Raw genomic sequence first — 11,811 nt, forward strand, 5'->3', positions numbered from 1 at the left:
GAGTTCTTGTAAACTTGCTAATAGTCGCACAACTCGGAAAAGCAGAGGGCTCTATGCAGGCGCAGCCACCTGCACCCACGCCCAGGGCCCTTCTGCCCTCTCATCTGGCACAAGCTCCCGGACTGCTCCATCCCTAGGAGGACTCTGGGTCTCCTTGCCCTGCCCTCTCTGTGCTGACTGGGGGCTTTGCTTCCAACTGCAAACCAGCCTCCCTGGGTCTTTTCTTGGCCCTGTTCCCTTTGCCTGATGGAGGCCAGGTGTCCCCTGCTCCAGAAGCCTTCCCCGCCTCCTGCCGAGGCATGCATGGCCAGCCGTGTGCTCCCTTAGCTGTGGGTAAGGTCTGTCCCCATGCTCACTCGCGGGGCATAGCCATTTGGGAATAATGCCAGTGTGTAGCCCCCCTCAGCCCAGAACAGCCCTTCCACAAGCCGCTGAGCCCATGAGGAGACCCTGCACGCCTGCCTCGAGAGCTGCCTCCTCCTAGAAGTGCTTCCTGCTGACTCTTGCTGGCCCCATGGCACATGCCCTGAATTCTGGTGGAGTCTGTTCAGTCCTTCTTGGTCCTTAGTCATTCGTCCCTTCTCTACTTGCCTCCCTTCCCCAAGGAGGACTTGAAGGTCGCAGCATACTGTCCCAGGGTGCTGCGGAAGCAGCCTTCGACCTTGTGGGCACTCCTTGCCCCACCACCTGCACTGTGCGTAATGGGCTTCCTTCTGCTACCCTTCATTGTCCTTCCTTCACCCCTATAGCATCCCGCAGAGCTGCTCAGGTCCTACTTCCGCCTTGGGCCCTGGCCCGCGATGGCCTCCTCCTCCCCGACCCCCCCTTCTGGCCACCGGGCAGCCTGTCCTGGCTCATGACCTTTGACTCAGTGCCGCAACCTTGCTGAGCTTGCTGACGTGGTTTCCTCATCTGCAATAATGGCATCTCCCTCAAGGTTGTTGGGGGGTTAGGATTTTGTGGGGACCCACATCAGGGGTCTTTCCCAGAATGTAGCACATGGCATGTGCCCAAAAATCAGTGGTGGCATTTTTTTTTTTTTTTGAGACGGAGTCTCGCTCTGTCGCCCAGGCTGGAGTGCAGTGGCGCGATCTCGGCTCACTGCAAGCTCCGCCTCCCGGGTTCACGCCATTCTCCTGCCTCAGCCTCTCCCAGTAGCTGGGACTACAGGCGCCCGCCACCACGCCCGGCTAATTTTTTGTATTTTTAGTAGAGACGGGGTTTCACCGTGTTAGCCAGGATGTTCTCGATCTCCTGACCTCGTGATCTGCCCGTCTTGGCACCTCTTTTAGGCTACTTTGCAGTTCCAGGGGGCTTCTTGTATATCAAGGCCTTTTCTCTTGGGCAAGTCAGTTATCACTGTGAGGACACAACACCATATCTTTAGGCATCTTCCTACTTGTCCCCCAACCTGACCCTGGCCCTCCCTAGTGAGTAGACATTTGTTGAGAGACTCTTCAGCTCATCTGAAGAGTCAAGGTCATCCTCTTGCTTGATGTTGAATGAGCACAACACAGATGCTCACTGAGTGTTGGCTGTTACGGTCCAGTCATTGCCAAGGAATTCAATGGGATCTTCATGCTGGCTCTGGCCTCAGTGCCGCCCTAGAAAGAAGTGGGTCCGGATGGGGAGAGGCCAGGAGAGCTCAAGCAGAGTCTGGAGGACGTTGTAGGGCGGTATCACAGCCTCCAGACCCAGTGCACAGAGGCTGGGTCCCCCAGCCCTTGGCGTGACTTGGTGATCCCCAGCTGGCCTTCAGTGGGATGAAGGCTGAGCAGTGGGGCTTCCCTGGGAACAGGGGCACCAAAGGTAGCCAGGGCTGCAGACAGAGAGCAGATTCCTTGCTTGAGTGGATTGGGGTGCTGGTTGTCAGCCCAGGTCCTGCCAGCTAGGGCCTCAGCTTTGACCTCAGAGGGGACGAGCAGGCCTTTGAGGGTTCTTACGGAGGCGTGTCTCTGCCGCAGGTGAACGGGAAGGAGCTCTCCAAGCTGTCTCAGGAGCAAACTCTGCAGGCCCTGCGCTCCTCCAAGGAGCCCCTGGTGATCCAGGTGCTGAGACGCAGCCCCCGCCTCCGGGGGGACAGCTCCTGTCACGACTTGCAGCTGGTGGACAGTGGCACTCAGACCGACATCACCTTCGAGCATATCATGGCGCTGGGCAAGCTGCGTCCGCCCACCCCGCCCATGGTCATCCTGGAGCCGTACGTCCTCTCTGAGCTGTGAGTCGCCCTCAGGAGGGCCCCGGGCCCTGCCTCCAGAGAGGGCAGGCCACCTGGGGCGGCCATCTGCACACCACCCTCTCGGGCAGGAAGCAGGCCCCTCGGCCTCCAGAGCTGACCGTGGTACCCAAGGGCTCCAAAACCTCCAGGCCTCTAGCCTTGGGCCGGGCTCCAGCAGGCGCCCCGTTGTATCTACCCCCAGGGCCGAGGGAGGACCCTCCTGTCCGGGACGTCGCTGCCGGAAGTGCCAGGGTTGAGGGCCTCAGCTCCTCCTCCTCCATCCTCTCTCCTCTGCTGCCTCACAAGCATCACTCCTTGAATCTTCTTGCATCCCTTGTCTGTCTCATTCCTCTACCTGCTCTGAATTTCTTCCATCTCTTCAGCTTCTTTCTTTGGCCCGACCGGAAGAAGGGCCTTTCATCCAGGCCTGGTGGCTCATGACCGCGTGAGCGCTGCCTCATTCTGCTAATCTTAGCCCGGGCTACGGGGAGGTAGGCCACAGGGCCATGAGCAGCCAACCTTAGTTTTGGGGCCAGGAGGGCAGCCCCTGGAGGTAGGGTGGGCCCCCCTCTGCTCTGCAGAAGTCCTCCAGGGCCTGGATAACTCCTGGGGGCGTTGCATGAGTGGGGCCAGTGCTGGGCGGGCGGGTGGGCACCCGGAGATTGGAGAAGTTGGTCCCTGCCAGCTGGCGTGGTTGGAGGAGTCTGGTCTGGGGGACGGGAACGCTATAGGCATGCGCAGGTCCTCTGCGTGGATGCTGCACACTCAGGTGCGAGAAGTGTCCCCGGTCTTTGCATGGCTGCATGTTGCCCAGGAAGGGGCTCTGCAGGAGGCAGCTGGGCCACCCACCCTTGAGAGCACAAGCAGAGCAGGTCTCCGTGCCAGGCACGCTGGGATCAGCCTGCCTGGGAGCTGGGGCTGAGGTGTGAGAGGATGGCCAGCTGGTCTGACCCCCACCTTCTCCTGGGCAGCCCCCCAATCAGCCATGAGTATTATGACCCGGCGGAGTTTATGGAGGGCGGCCCGCAGGAGGCAGACCGCTTGGATGAGCTGGAGTATGAGGTGAGCCGGGTGGCCAGGCCAGGGCCCGCAGCCAGCTGCGGGAGCCGCCCCGACGCCTGTGTGCCTTCCTGCCCAGGCCCAACCCCGTGGCCCTCCTGGCACGCGTCTGGCTGAGTCAGGGAGGGTGCGGGTGAGGTTGCGTGTTCCGTCCATGTCGATGAGTCCACGTCCCATGCACGTCTGTCTTCTGTGTCCTGTGCCTGTGTGTGCCTCGTGCATTTCCTGGGAGGGAGACCACTGAGTACATGCGCCACGTGGGATGGTAAGAGAGACCCTCAAAGCGGAGGCTGGAAACTGAGCTCAGGGGGCTCCAGAGGAAGCTGAGGGGCTGCGGGCTGAGGGGCTGCAGGCTGAGGGGCTGGGCTGTGCTGCCTGCTCCCTCACTCACGCATTTCTGGGGCTTTCTACCTCTGCTTCCTCCCGGACCCCTCGTGGCAGGAGGTGGAGCTGTATAAAAGCAGCCACCGGGACAAGCTGGGCCTGATGGTTTGCTACCGCACGGACGACGAGGAGGACCTGGGCATTTATGTCGGAGAGGTATGCAGACGGGTATGCCCCAGCCCCGAGGCCCTTCCACGTGGCCTGCCTGTGGCTCAGAGGCTGCCCGTAAGGTCCCAGCTACCAGAGACAGGGCATCACAGCTAGGGTGCTGCGTGGTGAGGCGGTGATGGTTGACGGCGTCAGCCACTGTCCAGTGAGGTAGTCATCTGCAGAAAGAGGCCTGTGCCTGGGTGGGACAGCAGATGGGCCTGAGAACTAGCAACAGGGTTGCTGTCTAGCCTTCTCCCGAACCCGTCTTGGGCAGATGTCTGTGTATCCCCAGGAGGGGGATGGCCCCTCGCACCCCTCCCTACTAGTAGCATCCCACTAAAGCCACCCTTCCAGATGGACAATGTCCTACTTCCCACCAACGCCCACGGCTGACCAAAAGCACAGGCTTCCGTGCAGAAGAGCCTAGGAGTGCCAGGGGCAGGGGCGGGGAGAGGCGACTACTCCACAGCCTCTGCCCCTGCTTCCTGGGGCTCGGAGCTGGAAGGGGAGCCAGAGAGCCTTTAGCTTGCTTTGGGGGCCCCTGAGGTGAGCCTGCCCCCTTCTACTGAAAGGGCATGTTAGGCACCAAGTCCCCAAGATGCGTGTGTCCTGCAGGTAAATCCCAACAGCATTGCAGCCAAAGACGGCCGGATCCGTGAGGGAGACCGCATCATCCAGGTGAGCACTTGTAGGCTGCAGACCTGGCCCGAGGCCCCACTGTGCTCGTCGGCCCAGCCACCTCTCTTTAGCCAGTCCCTAGCTCTCTCCCACTAAGAGCTAACCCTGAGGCCCAGCAGGCTGCTGTGTCCTAAACCCGGGCTGAGTCTCATCTGTCTCCTGCCCACTCACCCCAGTGGCTCCCGTGTGCCTATGGGATCTGCTGGCATCCAGGGCCCCTGCTGCTCTGAAACCTCCTGGCCCCTCTCCCTCTGCCCCACTCCATGCTGTCCTGAGCACACATTTGCTCTTGCAAAAGCCACGCCGCCCTCTCCCTGGTACCTTCCACTTAGTTACATCCTCCCAGAGCTCAAGCCCCAGCCTAGCCCAGCCGAGCCCAGAGTGCTTGGGCTCCCTGCACTCGCCCAGGGTCCGCCCCAGGGCCAGCCCTAGCATCCTTGTTGATTGTATCCTGGCCTGCCTCAGATTAACGGTGTAGACGTCCAGAACCGGGAAGAGGCGGTGGCCATCCTGAGCCAGGAAGAGAACACCAACATCTCCCTGCTGGTGGCCCGACCTGAGAGCCAGGTGTGTATGCCTGGCAGGGCGACCCGGGGCCACGACATCGGGCTTTCTGTCTTGGAAGCTGCTGGCCGTGACTAGGGCACAGATGTGCCAACAACCTGGAGTTGATGGAGGGCGGGTGGGCAGGGGTCTCTCAGGGCCCGTTTCCCCTCCTGGCCTCTGAAGGCTGAGTGGGTTGGGACCCTGCCCCCAGGTTGTTGAACTTCACTGAAACAAGCCAAGTGTGGGGCCCAGAGCAGACAAGAAGGGTATATGGGGAGGTCCTTGAAGCTGTGGGGACACCAGGGCCTGTCTCCACAGCTGGCGAAAAGGTGGAAGGACAGTGACCGGGATGACTTCCTGGATGACTTTGGCTCTGAGAATGAGGGGGAGCTGCGTGCTCGTAAACTGAAATCACCCCCTGCCCAGCAGGTGAGGAAGGAAAAGGGCGCTGGTGGGGAGGGCGAGGAGGAGAGAACTGGGTGGAAGGCGCTGAGGCTGTGCAGGGTCTCCCAATGCTTGGCAGGGAAATGAACCAGGCCTGAAGCCCCTTCCAATCCTTCTGTGACATCCCGTGACATCCCTGTCCATGGGACCTAACTGAGCAGTACTTACCTTTCTGCTCTAGCTCGGAAACGAAGAGGAGAAGGGGGCTCCCGATGCCGGGCCAGGCCTGAGCAACAGCCAGGAGCTGGACAGCGGGGTGGGCCGGACTGACGAGAGCACCCGGAACGAAGAGAGCTCTGAGCACGACCTGCTGGGGGACGAACCCCCGAGCTCCACCAACACCCCGGGAAGCCTGCGCAAGTTTGGCCTGCAAGGGGACGCCCTGCAGAGCCGGGACTTCCATTTCAGCATGGACTCTCTGCTGGCCGAGGGGGCGGGGCTGGGAGGGGGCGATGTCCCGGGCCTCACGGATGAGGAGTATGAGCGCTACCGTGAGCTCCTGGAGATCAAGTGCCACCTGGAGAACGGCAACCAGCTGGGCCTCCTCTTTCCCCGGGCCTCCGGAGGCAACAGCGCCCTGGACGTCAACCGCAACGAGAGCCTGGGCCACGAGATGGCCATGCTGGAGGAGGAGCTAAGGCACCTGGAATTCAAGTGCCGCAACATCCTGCGGGCGCAGAAGATGCAGCAGCTGCGCGAGCGCTGCATGAAGGCCTGGCTGCTGGAGGAGGAGAGCCTCTACGACCTGGCGGCCAGCGAGCCCAAGAAGCACGAGCTGTCCGACATCTCCGAGCTGCCCGAGAAGTCGGACAAGGACAGCACCAGCGCCTACAACACTGGGGAGAGCTGCCGCAGCACCCCGCTGCTTGTGGAGCCTCTGCCCGAGAGCCCCCTGCGGCGAGCCGTGGCCGGCAACTCCAACTTGAACCGGACCCCTCCCGGCCCCCCTGTTGCCACCCCCGCCAAGGCAGCTCCTCCACCGGGGAGCCCCGCCAAGTTCCGGTCCCTCTCCCGGGATCCTGAGGCCGGCCGGAGGCAGCACGCGGATGAGCGCGGCCGCCGCAACCCCAAGACCGGGTTGACCCTGGAGCGTGTGGGCCCTGAAGGCAGCCCTTACCTCTCGCGGCGCCACCGCGGCCAGGGCCAGGAGGGCGAGCACTACCACAGCTGCGTGCAGCTGGCCCCGACGCGAGGCCTGGAGGAGCTGGGCCACGGCCCCCTGAGCTTGGCCGGCGGCCCTCGGGTGGGCGGGGTGGCGGCCGCGGCCGCGGCCGCTGAAGCACCGCGCATGGAGTGGAAGGTGAAGGTGCGCAGCGACGGAACCCGCTACGTGGCCAAGCGGCCCGTGCGAGATCGGCTGCTGAAAGCCCGTGCCCTGAAGATCCGGGAGGAGCGCAGCGGTATGACGACCGACGACGACGCGGTGAGCGAGATGAAGATGGGCCGCTACTGGAGCAAGGAGGAGCGGAAGCAGCACCTGATCCGGGCACGCGAGCAGCGGAAGCGGCGCGAGTTCATGATGCAGAGCCGGCTGGAGTGCCTGCGGGAGCAGCAGAATGGCGACAGCAAGCCCGAGCTCAACATCATTGCCCTGAGCCACCGCAAAACCATGAAGAAGCGGAACAAGAAGATCTTGGACAACTGGATCACCATCCAGGAGATGCTGGCCCACGGCGCGCGCTCCGCCGATGGCAAGCGGGTCTACAACCCTCTCCTCTCAGTCACCACCGTGTGAGCTGCCCGGGCGGGTACACGGCCCAGGCCCAGGGAGCCCTCTGGGGCCCTGGCCCTCACTCTCCTATATAGTGTGTGTGTGTGTGTGTGTGTGTGCGCGCGCGCACACACCTCCCCGTCTGGGCGTGCGCACAGGGCTTTGTTAGCAGAGAGAAGCCCCTGAGGAGAAGGGACGCTTTTCTTTCTTCTGCCCAAGTAAAGTGACCATGCCAGTGACCAGCATTGGGGGCACACCTGTAATGGGCACCCCGTCGGTTGTGCGTGTCCATTCCCCATCCCCCATGCTCTTGCGTGTGCTTGCACGTGCACGCACACACATACCCCAGTGCTCTCTCCACCCGACCCGTGTACTTGCAGACAGGAAAGTTGAGCTGAAAGGAGCACAAGAGTGTCCAGCTTCGCTGCTGAGCGCGGCCTCTACCCGCTGCTGCGCACTGCAGTTATTTGTAGACAAAGGCACCCCTGATTTTTGTGGTTTTTCTCCCTTTCTGTGCTTGCCAATAGTTGTTTTGTTTTGTGGACCTGCCCTGGGGGCTGGCAGCCCCTTCAGGCAGCCTGGCAGAGGTGGAACTCCCCCCTCCACTGATGGCTGGGAAGGGAGTTGGGGAGGAAGAGCGGGAGGGAGGGCTGGGGATGGATGGGAGGGAATGGGAGGGAAAGGTGGGAGGAATGGGAAGCAGCTGTTCTGGTGGCTTCCACTCTGAGGTGTGGGAACGGGGAGCCTCTGGGGGGCACCTGTTTCCCCAGTGACTCAGAGCAAGACTGCAGGAACGGAGGGGTCCTGCAGGGTGTCCACCAAGAAGTCACAGAGCCCGTTCTGCACCCCACACCATCTGGAGCAGGGGCTTCTCTTCTGAGTGAACTGAGGAAGGTGCTTAGATGGTGAGGGGTCTAGAAGCCAAGCCCCATGAGCAGCAGTGGAAGACCTCGGGCCATGCGGCCTGGAGAGGACTTGGTGGCGATCCACAACCTGGACCCCAGTGAGAGGTGGTGGGCTGACTGGGAAGGAGAGGCCCCCAACCTTGTCAGGATTTGCACGTGTGAACTAGGCTGCCTGTGGGGTGCCCCTTAGGCTTGGAGAGCCCCAGATTAGAGGCAGACAGGCTGCACCACCCCTTCCCCCCTGCATCTCAAGAATAAAGCAAGCTGCCTTTGTACTTGGTTGAATCACGGCCTCCCTGTGTTCATTCTTATTGGGCTGGGGAAAGAGTTGTCAGTTTGGGGTGGGAGAAGGAAGAGGGGGGCAGGGTTAGGGTCAACTGAAAGCCACACTGCAGCCCTTGGATGTCAGGAGCAGTGACTGTGACCTCCCATGGGCAATCGTGTGGCACTCCAGGAGGAGATATACCAGAGTCAAATGAGTAATTTCAGAGGTGTCAGTCACAGGATGGTGACAAGAGACAGAAGGCTGGCAGAAGCCTGACTTCAGACTAGCCTCCAGGCAAGGGCCACGGTCATGTCCATGGACCAAACCGTAGGTGGGGCCCGCTGCTGGCACATGCCACAGACAAGTGGGTTCCAGCCCTATCCCGCCCAGCAGGGCCTGATGCCGTCCACTCTGGAAGGTGGAAGCTGCCCTCCCCATTTGGTGATCCCACAGTGCCTAGCAAGGTGCTCAGTTTGCAGAAGGCACCCAGTGGATGTCTTGGCCAGATAGATGAATACCCACGTCGTTTCCCGGGCCCTTCCATCCTGGGAGCTCTCAGCAAACCTTCGGGCTCTGTCAAGTGCTAGGAGCCATGCTCAATACTGGGCAGGGTCAGGGCCTCAAAGACAACTCCGCAGACAACATGGGCACAGCCTATCATGGGAGTGGCACCCCCTGGAGTGGGCAGTGCTGCCATGAAGGAGCGGAAGTGGTCAAGGAGGCATTCAAATTCTCCAGAAAGAAGACAATATAGGCCAGGTGCGGTGGCTCACGCCTGTAATCCCAGCACTTTGGGAGGCCGAGGTGGGTGGATCACATGAGGTCGGGAGTTCGAGACCAGCCTGGCCAACATGGAGAAACCCCTTCTCTACTAAAAATACAAAAATTAGCTGGGCATGGTGGCAGGTGCCTGTGATCCCAGCTACTCAGGAGGCTGAGGCATGAGAATCACTTGAACCCGGGAGGTAGAGGTTGCAGCGAGTCAAGATCGCGCCACTGCCCTCCAGCCTGGGCGACAGAGTGAGACCCCGTCTCAAAAAAATTTTTTTTCATTTAAACTTTTCTAAGTACCGAGATCTGGGCAGCAAGTTAGTGACGGATTAGATGCTAAGAAGGTTGTGAGGGGAAAGTCCCAGTGCCTGTTCCCAGAAGCCTGGGGTCCCACTGCAGGGAAGGCTGGATCACAAGGGTGCCAGCTGCCTCTCTGCCGCACAGCAGCTCTGGGAGGGAAAGCCTGGCATATCACACCCCACCAGCAGGGAAGGGGGAAGAGGCTTGCTGGCTGGATGGCAGGAAGGGGAGTAGAGGGCAGGGGCGAGATAATGGCTTCCCCCACCCCTCAGGGCCTCACCCCCATGGAGGCTTAGCATATCCAACCCTTGACCAGCTCCCTAACCCTGCCCCTTGGGGGAACAAGGCTCCAAGGGCCCAGCCCCTGCCACAGAGCATTGGCCGGAGTTGATTGGAGATAGATGGAGGTCAAACTGTTCCCTTGGCCCGCCTCTAGCTGCTGGGGGGCTCACTTGGATGGTCCTAAAGGCACCCCCCCTTCTTCCTCTGGTGGGGTGCCCTCCAGTGTTCACGGGATGTGGGCTCAGATGGGCCTGGAGCCTGGAGTCCTTTGGCTGGTTCAGGGAGAGGTGGTGCCAGGAAGGCTGGCAGCACTTGGCTACCGATGCCCTGGAATAGCAACTTCACGTCCCGGTCCCACTGCCATCAGGCTTCATGGTGGAGCCAGAACTAAAAAGAGCAACTGGGCGCCCGACAGCTGCCCCAGTGCCTGCCGCACCCGGCCTGCCCTGCCCCAGCCACCCGCCCTGCACAGGCTGCTGGGTCTCCTCTGGAATCTGGAAACTGCATCTGCTGACGAAGCTGGTGTGGCCCCTCAGCCCCAACATTCCTGCTGCACTGTCCTGGGGTGAGCGCCCAGCTCTTCCTAGGAGCCCGCCCATTCTTGGCAGCCGGCCCCACCCAACCCCCTTCCCAAGGCCTGGGGGTGGGAAGAGGGTTCCCTGCTTATATAGATGACCTCCCTCCCCGAGACTCTGACAGACCCAGGTCACAGGCAGCCCTCACCTGCTCCTGACACCCCCGGCCCCTCACAGTGCTGCTCTCTCTGGCCACCGAGCTGAAGTACTGAGGAGCCCCTACCTCCCAGGCAGGTTTTGGGCCTTCCCTCCTTTTCAAGAGCAGCCTTGGCCGGGCGCGGTGGCTCACGCTTGTAATCCCAGCACTTTGGGAGGCCGAGGCGGGCAGATCACGAGGTCAGGAGATCGAGATCACGGTGAAACCCCGTCTCTACTAAAAATACAAAAAATTAGCCGGGCGTGGTGGCGAGTGCCTGTAGTCCCAGCTACTCGGAGAGGCTGAGGCAGGAGAATGGCGTGAACCCAGGAGGCGGAGCTTGCAGTGAGCCGAGATGGCGCCACTGCACTCCAGCCTGGGTGAAAAAGCGAGACCTCGTCTCAAAAAAAGAGCAGCCTTGGCTGAGCGCGGTGGCTCATGCCTGTAATCCCAGAACTTTGGGAGGCCAAGATGGATGGATCATCTGAGGTCAGGAGTTCGAGACCAGCCTGGCCAACATAGTGAAACCCAGTCTCTACCAACAATACAAAACATTAGCTGGGTGTGGTGTCAGGTGCCTGTAATCCCAGCTACTCGGGAGGCTGGGGCAGGAGAATTGTTTGAACCTGGGAGGTGAAGGTTGCAGTGAGCTGAGATTGCACCATTGCACTCCAGCCTGGGTAACAAGAGCGAAACTCTGTCTCAAAAACAAACAAAGAAGCAAAAGGCAGCCTCTCTGGAGAATTCCATTTCTCTCCAGTAACAGCCAATGGGTGACCCAGATGTCAGGACTTTGGTGGCTGGTCCCAGTGGACTCCCTGACACCTTGGAGTAGGCACTGTCACTGCCTTGCAGCTGAGCAAACCGACTTGGGTCCCATGGCTGGGAAGGGCTCACCTGGGATTTCCACCCAGTCCCTTTGGACTCCAAGACCCTCACTGCCTCACGGGCCCTCAGTGCCACTAAGGAATGCCATTAGCTGGTCAGGAGCCAGCATGTGCCAAGCTGAAAATCAGGCTGATGGGAGAGGTGCAGGATGAACTGCAGGTGTGGTGCCAGGCCGGGATGCCTGCCTGGTGTCCTGAGGGCACGCGTGCTCTTGGGAGAGGGGTCTCTAGGAGGAAGTGATGTGCCCCTCACAGGTGGGGGGTTTTTTTTTGAGACAAGGTCTCACGCTCTGTCACCCGGGCTGGAGCACACTGCTGTGATCATGACTCACTGCATCCTTGACCTCTCCAGGTCGAGTAGCTGGAACTACAGGCGCATGCCACCACACCCAGCTAATTTTTCTATTTCTTCTGTAGAGACAAGGTCTCGCCACGTTGCCCAGGTTGGTCTCAGACTCCTGACCTCAGGTGATCCTCCTACCTCGGCCTCCCAAAGTGTG

At 60.9% G+C, this 11,811-nt stretch overlaps 1 protein-coding gene across 5 annotated transcripts; it reads left to right on the top strand.

Moving 5' to 3' along the window:
- The first annotated feature begins 1,853 nt into the window (after positions 1 to 1,853).
- Positions 1,854 to 8,380, top strand: PDZD4 (PDZ domain containing 4). Of its 5 annotated transcripts, none has more exons than XM_032757895.2 (8): positions 2,131 to 2,218; positions 2,421 to 2,709; positions 3,190 to 3,280; positions 3,719 to 3,817; positions 4,427 to 4,489; positions 4,955 to 5,056; positions 5,354 to 5,464; positions 5,661 to 8,380. In XM_032757895.2, exons 3-8 carry the CDS (start codon positions 3,230 to 3,232, stop codon positions 7,212 to 7,214), a joined length of 1,980 nt encoding a protein of 659 aa, XP_032613786.1. In that variant the 5' UTR covers positions 2,131 to 2,218; positions 2,421 to 2,709; positions 3,190 to 3,229; the 3' UTR covers positions 7,215 to 8,380. The 5 variants fall into 5 exon arrangements, with proteins under 5 accessions (XP_032613782.1, XP_032613783.1, XP_032613786.1 ...); XM_032757893.2 differs by having other exon boundaries at positions 2,421 to 2,663; XM_032757894.2 differs by having other exon boundaries at positions 2,140 to 2,200; positions 2,421 to 2,663.
- The last annotated feature ends 3,431 nt before the right edge of the window (positions 8,381 to 11,811 follow it).

This window comes from Hylobates moloch, unplaced genomic scaffold (genome assembly GCF_009828535.3).
Source record: "Hylobates moloch isolate HMO894 unplaced genomic scaffold, HMol_V3 SCAFFOLD_7, whole genome shotgun sequence".
NCBI classification, from domain to species: Eukaryota; Metazoa; Chordata; class Mammalia; order Primates; family Hylobatidae; genus Hylobates; species Hylobates moloch.